The 14,494-nt window shown below is 51.2% G+C and overlaps 7 protein-coding genes across 7 annotated transcripts; 2 read left to right on the forward strand and 5 right to left on the reverse strand.

Moving 5' to 3' along the window:
• Positions 1-1,170: 1,170 nt before the first annotated feature.
• Positions 1,171-2,034, reverse strand: BU24DRAFT_423028 (uncharacterized protein). Its single transcript, XM_033528129.1, has one exon. It carries the CDS (start codon positions 1,969-1,971, stop codon positions 1,405-1,407), a length of 567 nt encoding a protein of 188 aa, XP_033384989.1. The 5' UTR covers positions 1,972-2,034; the 3' UTR covers positions 1,171-1,404.
• Positions 2,035-2,100: 66 nt separating this feature from the next.
• BU24DRAFT_451139 (Mak16 protein) lies at positions 2,101-3,561 on the reverse strand. Its single transcript, XM_033531079.1, has 4 exons — positions 3,441-3,561; positions 3,347-3,392; positions 3,110-3,290; positions 2,101-3,055 (listed from the first exon to the last, which is right to left on the reverse strand). Exons 1-4 carry the CDS (start codon positions 3,516-3,518, stop codon positions 2,326-2,328), a joined length of 1,035 nt encoding a protein of 344 aa, XP_033384990.1. The 5' UTR covers positions 3,519-3,561; the 3' UTR covers positions 2,101-2,325.
• Positions 3,562-3,690: 129 nt separating this feature from the next.
• On the forward strand, positions 3,691-6,417 carry BU24DRAFT_423030 (P-loop containing nucleoside triphosphate hydrolase protein). Its single transcript, XM_033528130.1, has 3 exons — positions 3,691-4,009; positions 4,071-5,572; positions 6,159-6,417. The coding sequence occupies exons 1-3, from the start codon at positions 3,725-3,727 to the stop codon at positions 6,175-6,177; spliced, it is 1,806 nt and encodes a 601-aa protein (XP_033384991.1). The 5' UTR covers positions 3,691-3,724; the 3' UTR covers positions 6,178-6,417.
• Positions 6,418-7,739: 1,322 nt separating this feature from the next.
• On the reverse strand, positions 7,740-8,452 carry BU24DRAFT_207371 (uncharacterized protein). Its single transcript, XM_033521893.1, has one exon. The coding sequence runs from the start codon at positions 8,376-8,378 to the stop codon at positions 7,902-7,904; it is 477 nt and encodes a 158-aa protein (XP_033384992.1). The 5' UTR covers positions 8,379-8,452; the 3' UTR covers positions 7,740-7,901.
• A 631-nt stretch (positions 8,453-9,083) lies between these two features.
• On the reverse strand, positions 9,084-10,188 carry BU24DRAFT_409738 (uncharacterized protein; the record flags this gene model as incomplete). The annotated part of the gene is made up of 3 exons (XM_033525941.1): positions 9,084-9,383; positions 9,533-9,965; positions 10,043-10,188. 3 exons carry the CDS (start codon positions 10,186-10,188, stop codon positions 9,084-9,086), a joined length of 879 nt encoding a protein of 292 aa, XP_033384993.1.
• Positions 10,189-12,448: 2,260 nt separating this feature from the next.
• BU24DRAFT_423034 (uncharacterized protein) lies at positions 12,449-13,038 on the forward strand. Its single transcript, XM_033528131.1, has one exon. It carries the CDS (start codon positions 12,518-12,520, stop codon positions 12,737-12,739), a length of 222 nt encoding a protein of 73 aa, XP_033384994.1. The 5' UTR covers positions 12,449-12,517; the 3' UTR covers positions 12,740-13,038.
• Positions 13,039-13,549: 511 nt separating this feature from the next.
• On the reverse strand, positions 13,550-14,422 carry BU24DRAFT_207474 (uncharacterized protein). The gene is made up of 2 exons (XM_033521894.1): positions 13,618-14,422; positions 13,550-13,565 (listed from the first exon to the last, which is right to left on the reverse strand). Exon 1 carries the CDS (start codon positions 14,203-14,205, stop codon positions 13,789-13,791), a length of 417 nt encoding a protein of 138 aa, XP_033384995.1. The 5' UTR covers positions 14,206-14,422; the 3' UTR covers positions 13,550-13,565; positions 13,618-13,788.
• Between the last annotated feature and the right edge of the window lie 72 nt (positions 14,423-14,494).

Below are 14,494 nucleotides of genomic sequence, written 5' to 3' on the forward strand. Positions count from 1 at the left end.
TGGGTGCTGCAAATGATTGGCACACGGCCCGAAGATCATCCAAGTTCCACCGCCCAGACTCTCATGTTACGATCCAGCCTAAGCCTAGGGAGACCCGCTATAAGAAGGAGACCACTTCGCCTGACACCCGGGACACCGCCAGTCACGTGACCATGATCACAATGATCACCATGACCATTGATCACTGTGAGCAAAGCGATCATGATCATAACCTCCGTTGATCATGAAACCATGATCACCTCAAGTATATAGAGAACTCAGAATACCCTTATGGTCTTCTGTGTTCAACCTAAGTTAGTATCGAACAATATACTCTACTGTTCTACGATCATTGTCACCCTGCCTTACCAACCTCTTCGTGTTACTCTTCAGACTATCCCCGAGAACCAACCAGTAGATCCTCGATCTTAACATCTCAATAGGCAGTCATATTAATCCCGCGGGACTTTGCATTTGACTACCAATCCAATGTCACATCACTACGCAAGCAAGGACACCATGGCTATGATGGCAGCTTACCACACGTCACCGGACAATGCCACACCTACCAGATTTGAACAGGAGTGCAGCAAGAAAGTCACACAACTTTATTGTGTACAAACGTCGTTAAGATCGATTCTGAGGTTCAGTGAGTGGAACACACCTGCTCTCAAAGAAACCCAGTTTCTCCTCAGTGCAAATCCCGTCTTCCATCTGTCGGATAGATGCTAGATACAGAACAGTGGACTTAACCACTTGATCTATGCATGAGTTGTGGTGCAAATACACTGGGACATGGGTCAGAGTAAACCCGGATCGTTGCCGATTTGATGATGTCGAGCAGTCCCATACGAAGTTGAGCATGCGCCTTTGTTACCACCGCGGGAACTTTAGCACGGCTTGATTCTGATTGTGCTACTAACGTTGAAACCCACGACAAGGCTCGCCCCACTTATGCATGATCATTTCCAAAGGATTGACTCTTCGTTGGTTCACATCAAACATGGACCGTTGAGACATCGAACATGGGCACATCATTTCAGGTTGACAGTCTGTCTATTGTGTGGTGTAGCAGGGTAGGTGAGGCTATTCGGAGGTCACGCGTGGGGGGAAAGGGACTGGACAGAGCATAGATAGATAGATCAAGGCAGCCGAGAGAGAGGTCGACGCATTATCCACCTCCCTCCAAAAGCTCCATCCACGAAGACGAATATCTATCTATCCTACCTATCCACCAATGGCGGGTCGTGCCGGCGATGCCCCCTACTATTGAGGCACCCATATCTCTGGTTCACTGCATGATGAGACTGCAGCCTGTCATCTTCCACCGTGACCCATCGCCGTTTGCCATTTCATGCACCTTGCATGCTACCAGACACTGCGCGTATCTCCGGCTACCTATCTTCAGAGATTTACAGGGGTCGCTCACTGACCTTCGCTCCATGGCTGGTAGACTACAGGCTTGATCACACCGTTCTTCTCATCTTCCTGACCCTCTCCACCAGCCTGCTTCCGTCGTACCCACATCGTTCCACGGTCCAAATCTCTTGTAATCGCCTGTCGATTTCGAGCAGATACAGGGAACACCAGCCCCACACCTTCAAAGACTATGGCTTCCGCCTTGGCAATGCCATTTTCTGGAGTGCGTGCGAGAATACACTTAGCTTCTTCAGGATCTTCGCGCGTCAATGAGTCAATGTCGTGGTTGTCACGGTTAGCGAAGGGAGATGGGGGAAGTGATGTGGACTGGATAGATCTAGAGTCTTCACCACGGCTAATTTTAGAAGAAGCAGAGGAGTCTTTATCGGGGCTAGATGATTTTGGGGGTGGGGCAAGAGGATTCTGGTTGTCCTTTGATGATGGTGTGTATCCTGAGAATGACTGATCTTGTAGTCTTGGAGTGCTGGTGGGAAGTTTCTCAAGGGTGGGCGAATTGGTTTGGTTCCATACAATGGCTTCTTTTTGTGCCTTACGGACAGGGCTACAGGGCATGGCTTAAGGGGGTTGTGACAACACAGATAGAGTAGATAGTGGTTTTGACACAAATGATTCGATGACATAGATGTTATGAGATATTCACTTGGGTGTTTTTCAGGACCATGAATCTTAGCATTGTTTGGAGAGACGGTGAAAACATTGTATAATCACACTGATACTGGCAAGTCTATCTTGCATAGTGGTTCTATAGGAGACAACGAACATACATAGTGAGAGCCACGCTATCACCTCGGAATTTTAGTGCCAAGACTTTTGATCATATGTCATATACGCAATCGAAGAAGACCAAAACTCCACTGGAACGCCAATTCAAATGCCAGACGCGCATCGCACTCCAAGGGTATCTGTTTATGCGCGAACGAGTTCCCGGGCAGGAGGCTCCCGCTCGATTTCGTATTCGATCTCCCGGCGGGGGCCTTTCGAGTCCTTCGTTGGCTTCTTCTTTGGCTTCGATGGAGGACCGGCAGGGCGCTTCCTTTTGAGGCTTGCGAGCTGCTTTTTGAGCTTCTCGTTATCGTCTTCCGACTCGTCGTCATCTTCATCATCTTCCTGTTCGCTTGCGCTGGCACTCTCACTCTCGTCCTCATCATCCTCGTCCTCGTCCTCGCTTCGGCCGTCCATCCAGTCTTCGAAGTCCTCCAGTTCATCATCGCTCTCGCCCTCGATATCGGAAACATACTCGACATCGCCAACCCCCTGTTCAGTCTCGTATTCATTTTCAACGCCATCCTCTTCAATGCCTTCATCGAGGTCCTGGTCCCCAGTAACCTCGCCTTCCTTTTCGAGGGCGCGCATCACGCGCATCCATACATCGTGCTCGACATTGACTGGCGCCTCGCCGTAAGCGCCGCTTCGAAGACGATCAAGTAACACCTTCTCGATAGATCGCTCAACCTTGGCGGCTGCGAGAGCCTTCCTCTCTCGTCCTTCCTCCCTACGCCTGACTTTTGGCGCAAGTCTGGGGACAAGTCTTTCTCCCAATCTCGCATCCTCCTTCTCGAGCTTTCTGATTCGGATGTTCACTTGCGTCAATCTCGTGAGTCGCTGCTTGTTGCGATGCTTCATGAATTTGGGGTAACTGGGGAAGACGTCAGCAAGGCCATACTCTACGGTGTGAATCGACGTTTCTTACAATTGAAGATGCGTATCGACTTGTTCCAGGGCTTTGGTATAGTTTTGACTGAGTTTGATCTTCTCCCACATCTTGGTCGGTAGATGGCATCGCTCGGGCTCCTTGATGTACAAGTAGAGATTGCCAGTCGCCGGGTCGTTGCGAATGGTAGCATATCGGCTGTTGGCAAGGGGGCAGGCCTCTGATGGACTTGTCAGAAACGGATTAGATTCAGATATTGGCAAACCGAGTACTTACGTCGACTGCAGAAACCCGTAACATTGTGTTCATTGCGACAGAAAGTCTAGATAACTGGTCAGAACGATCCAATACGGCGATTCAGCAATCTTACCTGATCTTTCGTGGTCTTCAATTTGAAACTGCAGAAGTCCTTGCCAATGATCTGCCATACCATGTCATCGGAAGCCATTTTGAACGTGGATATCGAGACTTTGCTCGTTTGCGTGTTGTTGTTGGATGCGGCAACTTTTTTTTTCCAGCCTGCGAACGAAACTCGAAATCTTGGCGCGCTAAAGGGCAGCGGGGGTCTGTGCGCCTCTTGCGGAGACCCACCCTTCACCGAATCCTCGTCACCACCATTGTCATCATGCGACAAAATATTGTGTTCCTCTCGTAATGAGAGCTTTCAGTTCGTCGACTCGAAGATCTTGTCTTTTATGGCTCCAGCAATCTCGTTCTCTTCGCAGTGAGGCTGTCCAGCGATCAATTGGACATCTCATTCGAACACATCCCCACAATGGATTCTACAGTACCTCAAGAGGGCCATTAGGCCTCACACACATACGTTTTTCTCATTTTCAACATTGGCAGCAAGATGAACCTACCATATATGCACTTTCTACCGCATCAGGCAGAGCTGCGATTGCGGTTATTCGAATATCTGGACCAGCAGTTTCACACGTCAGTCACCTCTCATCGAATGAGTATACCTCGATTCCAACAGCTCTGATTTATGTGATAGGTCTACCGAGAACTATGTCCGGGAACGAAATTCCCATCGCCTCGTAATGCAGCATTGCGCAAACTATACGAACCAAACGTACCCAATTCTCCCTCGACCGTACTTGATTCCGGAGCCCTAGTCCTCTATTTCCCCGCGCCCCGAACGGTGACAGGAGAGGATATCCTAGAACTTCATGTTCACGGCGGGCCTGCGGTGGTTCGTGCTGTTCTTGCAGCCGTATCCAAATGCTCACGCCGAGAAAGTCCCATTCGATACGCAGAGCCCGGAGAATTCACTCGCCGCGCTTTCGCCAATGATCGAATGACGCTTCCCCAGATTGAATCTCTGGGCGAAACTCTATCAGCATCTACCGAGCAGCAGCGGAAGCTCTCAGTTCGAGGAACAACTTCGTCACTAGCGGCGCGATACGAACAATGGAGGGTACAATTGCTTCAAGCTCGAGGCGAGCTCGAGGCGCTGATCGACTTCTCGGAAGACCAACATTTCGATGAGTCTCCTGCAGAGCTCTGTGCATCAGTCGCAGAGCATACCCGTGGTCTCATTGCTAGAATTCAAGCACATGTCACAAATGCTGTACGAGGCGAACTTTTGCGGAACGGCATAAGCGTTGCCTTGTTAGGAGCGCCTAATGCAGGGAAAAGCAGCCTCTTGAACCGCATTGTCGGGCGCGAGGCTGCTATCGTCTCTCAGGAAGCCGGCACTACAAGAGATGTCGTTGAAGTCGGTGTTGATCTCGGAGGTTGGCTAGTCAAGATCGGGGACATGGCTGGCCTGAGAAGAGCTGGGCTTGTGGATTCCGACGTGGTTGGTGCTGTTGAGCAGGAAGGCATCAAGCGCGCTAAACAGCGAGCGCTTGAGTCAGATGTGTTGATCGTCGTTCAGGACGCCACAGCCGAAATGGATCCCGAAGTGATGGAAACGACTAGGCAGTGTGTCGATCTGGGAATCAACGTCCTCTTCGCAATTAACAAGATGGACCAGCTTCCTGCGCACATGGACCTCACAGGCTGGAAGGAAAGAATTCATGCCGAATTTGGCATCCCTTTCGACCGGGCGTTCTTCATTTCGTGCAGTGTCGCTTCGGCCCCCAAAGCCGCCAACTCCAGGGGCGAAGACCCCGGAAACATTCAGAACTTCCTCGACGGCCTTCTCCAGGTATTCCGGAATATGACAGCAGCCCTGGTTCCCGATTCCGATCCTGACCCTTTGATCTGGCAGGAGTCCCTGGGGGCGACCGAACGTCAGCGCCTACTGCTTACCGAATGCCTAACACACCTCGAAGCATTCCTAATTGCCGTGAAAGCGGAACCCAGACATGATCCACGATTTTATGAATCTCCCGTGCTATCGAAAGTTGAATCCTACTCGGAACCGACAGAAGATGTGGACATAGTGGTAGCCGCTGAATCGCTTCGCCTCGCCGCAGACGCCCTGGCACGCATCACGGGTAAAGGCGAAAGCGGCGACGTGGAAGAAGTCCTGGGCGTAGTATTCGAAAAGTAAGTTTACTCATTCTCCTAATTCCGCCCCTATCGCACATAGTGCAAGTCCACCCGCACGACACGCCTCAATCATACCCCGATGCCTTTATCGCAACTATCCAAAACGATATAGACATCGATGTCTCAAACGCCTTTGCGCCCGCCCTTCCGTTTCCCCATCATGTCACCCGCCACAACACTGTGCCATACTCCGCCGCGTCGCCTCGAAAATGAGCCACAAAACCCTCATAAATTCCAACGACGATAGTTGGATGTGCTATCGACAGGAACCGGGACCCGGCGGGCCCAGTACGGCACAGGCAGCAACGACACATACACACCACGTAGACCTCCACCCCCAAATAACTCTGCTCCACAAAATCCGTCTGTGCCCATGATCATTCCATTCGAACACCGTTACGGCGTGGCACGCGGCCCGCATCCACTTCCCGCGGCGGTCATTTCCTTCTGCGACTGGGTTGTGGAGATCCCGTCTCACGTTCGCATCTTCTTCCTCCGCAGCTTTTTTCGTCCTTTTTTGCGAGCAGGTGGCGAGGTCGCTCATTGCGAAGAACAATGATTGCTAATTCGAGAATCGCTGTAGGTTCTGTGTTGGCAAATAAGCGCCCCGAACGGCGTTGACTAGAGATGGATCATTGGGACTAAATGACGACAGCAATTGCGGAGACGAAAATCTCGCGTATCGGTACTCGATCCATAGATTCATAGAGAGAGAGAGAGAGAGAAAGTAAAGTGCAACGGGACCACGAGAAAGCACGACTATTCTCCACTACCTCAGACTCAAAACAGCAGCCCATATTTGAACCCAGAGCAAGCACCCACCATCTTCAATTAGAAAGACAAATAGTATAAAAAGTATATGAATATATTCATTATCAAGTAAAACCCCAATCCCTAAAGTCCCCGAAAAAATCAAATGAATCAACGCCGTCTAAAACACCCATAACCCCATACCCATCGTTAGCTCAAGATGAATGAGCCTGTCCGCGATGTTGATGCATGCATATGATAACCCATCTAAACCGAAGAGAGAAAAAAGCAGGAAGCCAGTCTAAAACGCCCAAAACTCCCCCAGCATACCGTACATACATACATCCATACATCATATAATACAGAATCTTGTACATGGAAAGAGAAAGCAAGAAGAACCAACGCCGTTCGATGCATGCGAAACAAAAAGAGCAGAAGCCGAAGCCCGAAAGAAAGTATGCTGGAGGGAAAAAGATGTAACGACCATGCCGCTGGAAGACTCCCAATAAAATGCCCAGATGAACCGACGTGCTAGAAACGCCAGTGAAATGCCGATGGGGGAAAAGAGGAAGAAAGAAAATGAGAAATGTGTTGTACAGTACAGCAAAACATCCCACGCTAGCTATGCAATGAAAGCAGAACAAAGAAGGGTTGTTTATGGTACAAGGGTTGTAAATGTACAAGAGAGGATTGAAAGGAAATGAGGTGGTGGAGGTGGTGAGTGGTCATGGTGGTGGCGTTCGCCATCGTTCGACGCGGAGTTTGCGGAGGGTTTTGGAGGCGGGTCGAGGGTGGTGGTAGGGTGGGCACATGGTGGTGGTGGTGATCGTGATCGTTGAGATCGTGGTTGGTGGTTGGTTGGCTGGCTTGGTGTTTGTGTAGTATAGGTATTCCAATCTTTGGTTGTATAGATGTGGAATGGTGTTGCGGTGTTGCGGATGTACCCGCGGGAAATTTAGTTGTAGCCTCCACGTCCCATGATGACGGTTTGAAATTGTGTTGGTTGTTGTGATGTGTGCCCCTTGGCTTTGTATGTGGTGATAGTTTGTTGGTGGTGTTGTAGGCGAAGGCTTTAGTTGTATCCTCCTCGTCCAAGAGAGCTGCAATTTGAGTTGGCGTCCTCGGGTCCGTTGTATCCTCCACGTCCCGAGTTGATCAGATCGATCGAGTTGAAGTCGTCGATTCCCATGAGGATAGATGGTAATATTGATTGAGTGGGTTGCTTGACAGTGGATAGTTGGATGGATGACATGTATATAAACTCGAACTGGTTGTAGGTTGCCAAGGCTTGTTGTTGTATATCTTTGCAGACGATGATTGAAGGCTTGACTTGATACTGTTGTATGAATCTGATTTCAAGTGTGTATGTGTGTGTGCTTGTAAGTGATGAGATGATGCCTGACTCGAAGGGAAAAGGGAAGCCGTCTTCTTTATAATTGCAAAGGAGGCCGTACGAAATGGACCAGGAACACAGACGAATAGGCGTACAAGAGAGGAAGAAGGCGTTGTCCGAATGACTAGACGGTTGTGATGCACATTTACTGGACCCTCCGTTGACTCTGCCTCCCAGGCATCTTTATAAACCCAGACGTTGTGAACCATAGACTCGGAGTATTCTGGGTGCAAGTCTCCAGGCGCAAGCACCTACAAGCGTCACGACCACTACTACCACGCCGAAAACCCCTGTAAGCCACCCTTTCAGGCATCTAGTCATCCTCTGTGCGTAGCAGTCCATGGCAGGGGGACGTGCGCCGTGATGGGGGTGGTGTGTAGGACCCCCGGACCCTAACTGATCGAATGGGCTTGCATGGGCGCAAAAGAAGAAGACGACATGGAAGCTTGCAGTGGAATGGGCCAGGAATAGTGGTTGGTTGTGCGACGATGAGCGCTGGTGGTGGGTTGTGGCAGTGAATGTGCAAAGAGAGAGCCGCAGGCGGTGCACGGTCAGCACGCCGCTCGAACGAAGAACGGCGGGATAATACAGTATCGAGTTAGCACTGAGCAGTGATAGGGTTACGAGTACGAGGCATGTAATGTACTGTACAGAACGCATGCAGACACGCACACACGCACACACACAGCGAGAGAGCGAGAGAACGAGAAGTGCAGACTGGTGCAGCGTTCCTTACTGCGGCGTTGGACAAGGGCCAGGGCATGGCGGCTGATGCATACTTTCATCAATCCCATCCCTATGCTGCAATTGTTCTGTAATCGTCCACGATAAATTATCATAGGCGACCAGGACCCCCTGCAAGGCGCAAAATACACAGTAAAGAGAGAAAAGATGGAAGGGTGCTACTACTTCCAGGCCGTAATACTGCTTTCGGTGACTGACTGCCAAGGTTACTTAACGTTATCCTCTCATAGTCCGCGGCGTAGAAATTCCATAGTATCGTTTATAATATTGAATGTGTCCTGGGGATACATTCAAAGTATTAGCATGCTCTTTTCGTCGGACATAGGGTGTTGCAATTGTGCCTCGAAGGACGTCTGCCTTGACCTTCTCCACTCTCTTGATCCACAAGAAGACGAAGTTGAAGACCCCCTAATTTGCCTCAATAATCTCCTTCCAATCTCCTCCTCCCTGGAAAAGGTCCTAGGATTAGTAACGTGGGGTGTGTGTGGTTGCGTTGGTTGCTGATGAAGAACATGTACCATGATGATGGTGCTGCTTTTCCCTTCAATTAAGCGCAACCTCCCCCCTGATTGGCTGCTGCAATAATACCTAAGATATGCGCAATACAGTCATACAACATCATCACCGGGCCATACCACCTATTCGAACAAGTCTCCCAGCAATAGGGAACCTGAGCGCCTCCCGCTCCCTTACACGGTTTCCGCATTCCGTCCTCGATCCAGCACCGTCGTGCACCGTCGAGCACCGTCCCCAAGATCCGTCCCCAAGATCCGTCCCTGAAGGCGTCCTAGTCCCTCGCCGCCGATGGGAAACGGGCGCGCCGTTGATCGTCCTTCTCGCCTCGACTCGATACTCGATACCACTACACACTCCTGGGCCGATGAACCGTCCCGAGTGTGTTTGATTCGATGAATGCTCTCGCTGCACGCTAGTCACAAATAGCCTTCGAAAGTACTCGAAGACGTCGAAGGGCGGACGGTGGTCGGCGAGCATGCCATGCAGAGCATTGTGCGATGCCAGGAGGCCATGTGCGGAACATTGAATTGAAACGACGTTACAGCACCGCGTACCAGTTTCGTCCGGCCGGTGTTTCTGCTTCTGGCCAATGGTGCACTAGAAACACCATGTCTTTTCTGAGATCTCGGGTGATGCTTTCTACTAGCTGTGGGCAATACAGCGCATGGCGGTGCCTGGATGCATTTACCAGTCCTGCTCCCTGCTCCCCTAGCGTGTGCGAAGGCGCAAAACCATCCAGCTGCTGTTCCCACGATGCCCCTCAAGCCCGCCCGTTGGAACCTGCGTACTAGTGACAGCTTTGCCAGCACCGTGGACCGGTAGCATTGAGCTAATGCACATTCGGCGACTTCTTGTGCCTGAAAGTGGAGCATCCCGAGAAATTCAGCAGCGTTGGGGTACAACAGATGGATGCGATTGCAGGCTTGTTCAGCTCCTAGCGGGTACGAGCTGGACGTGCGCACAAGGTCGGCCTGTTGGGTGCGTCGCCTGTATCGGAATAGCTGCCGCTGCCAAAACGCTTGGATGTGAACCTGAGCAGCGTCGAACATTGCACGTACTCGTACCTGCGCGAGGTTACCATCTTGCGCTGCGATCCTGTCTGCTGAAGATGACACGCTGGGTCGGATCGAGGTGACCCGCGCAGAACACTACGATTGTTCGGCGACGAGAGAAACACAAGTCTCGCAGAACACCAGAATCTTTCGCACATTGGCTATTCCAATTATAAGGTGCACGGACGCATCGCGCTGGAGCATTCAATAAATGTTCGGAGAGCGAGTTCGATTTGTATGTTGCTTTGTAAAAGCATCTATTCAAGGCCCCCACCACCGTTGACCAATCCATATTCAAATGCCCATTATTTCCTTGCCGATAATCTCGACCTGTCAGATGTCTCCTCGAGCGCACAATCTCCCTAGTGATCCCCCTCATCTATCTTATTACCCTTCTACTTCCACTCCCCGCCAAAATCTACACATCCTGGCTCATCCCGGTGTCGGGAACCTAACTGCGTGAAAGCCTTGCTTGTGTGACGGAAGCCACGAGGTCAGCGAGGTGAGATGCAGGCACACACATTTTGGGCACCCGGTGATGTGGGAGAGCCCGTTCGATGCAGCATCGTGCGAGCCCCTGAAAATCTATCTTTGGGGGCCGAGAGTCCCCAAGCCCCCAGTTACCGTTGGACATGACGACTTGTGCGTTCGACCCAGAGATCCGGTCAAAGATCAGAGTTTCGAGTATTCGCGTGTGTGTGTGCTGTCGTCATGCGACGTGAATGGCGTCGTGGCAATACGTGTTTGTGCCTCCACACCAAACGTCCTATCTGGGTGTAGACAGCGAGGCGACCAACATCGGAGTCGCGATAGGAGATTTCTTTCGTTTCACATTACCGCAACTAGAGGTCAACCTGTACGAATTTCTCCGCTTGGGACTCTCGCGTAGCCCTCGCCTCGCTGACTTGGGACACAAGCCTGTGGTTCGCTGTGCCCTCTAAGATGTAACTACCTGTGGTACTTTGACACGGACTATCCTGTTGCGATACCCTCCATTCCCTCACATCGCACAGATTCGACCCGACGAAAGGAAAAAGCTGCAGGAACCCAGAGATCCCACTCGCATTCCCTTCCACTATCAGCATCGCATCATCCACACCTACACTAGGTAGAGTCGCATACCGAGACCCCAAAAATAGACCCACGTCCGATCCACCGATCAGCTACAATTAGGCGCGCTAGACGCGGCTAAGCAGGGATATCCCACATGGCATCCACCCCTGCACCGTAGGGCTGACCTCAGGCTGTGCTGTGACCCGTTTTCCTATTCAAGTCTACCCTTTTCCTTTTGTATTTGTTTTTGTAACGTCTAGAGGGGGCAGCTGAAAATCATAATTGGCTGCTGTTCTCTATCCCTATCGTCCAAACAAAGCGTGGCAGCTACTCATGTACAATCATATTTGCTCACTATGCAAGTCAGCGACTCGTCATTGGACTCGACTTCTTACCATTCGGGCTCTTTTGAGCTGTTTAGATGCACTCGACAAGGCCTGAAAGTAGGTTATTTTGGGGTCTATTTTTTACTCTCTTATCCATCCCATTCCATCCCATGCGCTTTTGTCTATCCTCATGTCGTCAAGATTAGTCTTCGCGCCCTATGTGCATCTCATCTTGTCGAATAATCACCAGCATGTCCAGATTAAGGGTTCATACCCTTCTCTCTGCTCTCTAATCACACCTGCCGACTTGGCCCCCTTTCCACATACTATCTAGACCATTCTGGCTTGGAAATCCATCCACTCAGAGATTGATGGCAGTAGTCAGTCTGGAGTAGATTGCTTCCTTTCTGCCTCGGACAACGCCCTGCTATTGTTGTCACTAGCTCGTCTGTCCGACATTGAGCCCCCAAACTACACAACCACCACCATCACCACCACTGCCATCATCATCACATACGAACATGCATGTGCCAATAACATCTCTTTCCTCCCCTTCTCTTCCCCTACAAACAAGTTTTCTCGGCCCCTCGTGTTGGTCGTTCGTCCGCCTCCTTGATCCCAAACCTCTAGATTGCAATGTGCACCAGCCACGTTGACGGTAAGGACCCACGCACATGCTCGGCCCGCAGCGCAAAGCATGCCCACACACACACACACGTACGTCAAACAGAAGCCTCGTGTCCACGCCCACGTACTCGGTGCCCCCAGGTTCGTTGACAGCGGGTGAGTACGGGTCGCTGGAGTGGAGGACGTGAACAGCCTTACCCGAAGAAAAAAATGGGACGAGAAAGGGGGGGCGATGTTGTTTCTCGATGCGATGCAACGGAGATGGGGGGATTGCGGGTGGCACGGCTGGGTGGGGAGGGGGGATGAAACGAGCGGACGAGCGAACACCTGTTCCCGCCTTCACGTCACCTCCGCCTCAGGCTACAGTCATTGCTTTTTACAGAGTAAATGGTGGAGTTGATCATTGTGGCCTATACGATCTGTGGCGTTATTCTCTAACGAATCTTTCGATTGAATAAATAAAAATCAACGGAAAGAGATAATGGGTTTTCCTTTCCATCGTTACACAGTGCCGCCACCACCACCACTGTTGATGCTGCTATCGCTGCTGCCTTGCATTGCCTTTTCTTCCCAAAGCTACGAGTATTGGGAATCTGTCGTGATACACCCATTAGGTATCCAATCCCCTCATGATTTGGAATGGCACGCAGATCCGTGGTTCCCGAATGCTGTCGTAATACACACTTTAGTCTACTTTATCTAGGTAGGTACCCATTACCCAGAATGGCATATCTTCCTCTCGTCAATGGTATGACGACCTGACCGCAGCGTTTCCCCTCCCCATCGTGCATATGGCAATAGTCCAAACAGTGTCGTGTCGAACCATCTTCCGATGTCTTCTTTCTTTTTCCCTCCTTTGCGTCCTCCCGATTCGATAACGACTCGTTCTTTTTTGCTTTTCCTCCCATAGCTGAACGATGAAACATCACACGAACATACTCACCCATCCCAATCCGTCCCCTTCAAATTATCGTCATGCGCCGCACGCACGCACTCCCCTCTCCTCCCCTCCCCAACAACCCCATTCCCCCGGGCCCCGATGCGGGCAGGCACCCCCTTCGCGCAAATACGCCACCCGCGAAACCCGCACATCCTCCTCCCCTCCCCTCCCCCCGCCGCGGCCCCCGGCCCCCTAACGCACCTCGACGAACAACACGTCGAATCAACCCTCACGCACCCCTCGAGTATTTTCCAAAAACAATACTCCGTAGTCAGTCCCAAGCGTTTTCGCAATATCGCACCGCATGAACAAGGCAAAAAGGAAAATAGCAAAGCCAAAGCCAACAAGGCTCGCCCCCGCCCTGATGGAAGGGAACGAGGGAACTGACTAGGGAGGAGGGAGGAGGGAGTATTTTTGATTGACTAAACCAAAGCGCCACCATATCGCCGATGTGAAGGAAGAAGAGTCATCGCATCGCGACGCTTGCAGTGCTGCGATTCGCCTTGCTCAAGCGAATACCGTGCTCCTTGGAGAGAGGGCTTCGTTTCGCGTTTTGTGTGCGCGGATGCGCGAATGAAGGGGTCGGACGCTCCGAGTTTGTGAGTTGCGTCCGGTGTGCCTCGTAGCGTGGAGTATCGTACTCGTATGTAGATACAATACCTAGCCTAGGTATGGATTGGATTGGATTCCAAACCTCAAGACAGACCCTCAAGCCATAGCTAGTTAGCTCGACCTACCTAAACAGTCATGGGATGGGCTCGTCTCGTGTTGCGGACCGTCCCCCTCCGTCCGTTTCCCCCTTCGCGAAATCGTCAAATGCGAGGGTGAATGCGAGAAAGGCGAATGTTGGAGTTGCACAAGGTAAAGGCAAAGGCAGGCGAGCGAGCGAGCGAGCGACCCGGCGAGTCGGGAGGGAGGCGTGGGAGGGAGGGAGGGGAGGCCGTCGGCTGCAGGGGTTGAGGTGGGTTGGGGTGTTGTACGGCTTTGCCTGTACCGTGACTCTTTGGTTGCTGTTTTGAGGTGGTTAGAGGGACAACGAATGAACGATTCTTTGAGGTTTCGAGGTCATGGTTAGTTAAGAATTGGTCTGTAATTTGATCGGGGTGGCCGATGGGGTTTGGTATTGTTGTTTTGTGATGCGGTTGGTTGGAGGGAGAGGTAGGTTGTGAGTCCTCGATCTCGTGCATGCAGGTCGTTGCAGATGGTCGTGAGTCATGGTGGTGAAGCATGCGTGGTAACTATATGCGATAGGTTTTGTCATCAACATTTACTCATTTTAGAAGGGCAAGAGGCAAAAAGTGAATTTTGGATGGCAGGTTTTTCAAGTCTTTGTTGTTATGCTGGTGGTCGGCACATGCTTTGCTACAATGTAGTACAATGAACGCAGGTCGAATATTTGCGGAAATACTTGAATGCCGGTACGAGTTTGGACGTGGAAGATAGTCTACACCGACGAAATCTAGAAAGATGAAATCGGAATCTGAAGAAGTTTACTTGAGGTTGCTTTTGTAGATGGTG

The sequence above is a fragment of the Aaosphaeria arxii genome (assembly GCF_010015735.1).
Source record: "Aaosphaeria arxii CBS 175.79 unplaced genomic scaffold BU24scaffold_4, whole genome shotgun sequence".
In the NCBI taxonomy this organism is placed as follows: domain Eukaryota; kingdom Fungi; phylum Ascomycota; class Dothideomycetes; order Pleosporales; genus Aaosphaeria; species Aaosphaeria arxii.

Excerpts from the sequence above, each read along its gene's own strand:
- BU24DRAFT_423030 (XM_033528130.1), top strand. The coding sequence starts at position 3,725 with ATGAGAGCTTTCAGTTCGTCGACTCGAAGATCTTGTCTTTTATGGCTC. Across the intron at positions 4,010-4,070 it reads CTGGACCAGCAGTTTCACAC|GTCTACCGAGAACTATGTCC; the intron begins GTCAGTCACCTC and ends TTTATGTGATAG.
- BU24DRAFT_423034 (XM_033528131.1), top strand. The coding sequence starts at position 12,518 with ATGGGTTTTCCTTTCCATCGTTACACAGTGCCGCCACCACCACCACTG.
- BU24DRAFT_423028 (XM_033528129.1), bottom strand. The coding sequence starts at position 1,971 with ATGCCCTGTAGCCCTGTCCGTAAGGCACAAAAAGAAGCCATTGTATGG.
- BU24DRAFT_207474 (XM_033521894.1), bottom strand. The coding sequence starts at position 14,205 with ATGCTTCACCACCATGACTCACGACCATCTGCAACGACCTGCATGCAC.
- BU24DRAFT_451139 (XM_033531079.1), bottom strand. The coding sequence starts at position 3,518 with ATGGCTTCCGATGACATGGTATGGCAGATCATTGGCAAGGACTTCTGC. Across the intron at positions 3,291-3,346 it reads TACGGGTTTCTGCAGTCGAC|AGGCCTGCCCCCTTGCCAAC; the intron begins GTAAGTACTCGG and ends CAAGTCCATCAG. Across the intron at positions 3,056-3,109 it reads GTCGATACGCATCTTCAATT|TTACCCCAAATTCATGAAGC; the intron begins GTAAGAAACGTC and ends CGTCTTCCCCAG.
- BU24DRAFT_207371 (XM_033521893.1), bottom strand. The coding sequence starts at position 8,378 with ATGCGTTCTGTACAGTACATTACATGCCTCGTACTCGTAACCCTATCA.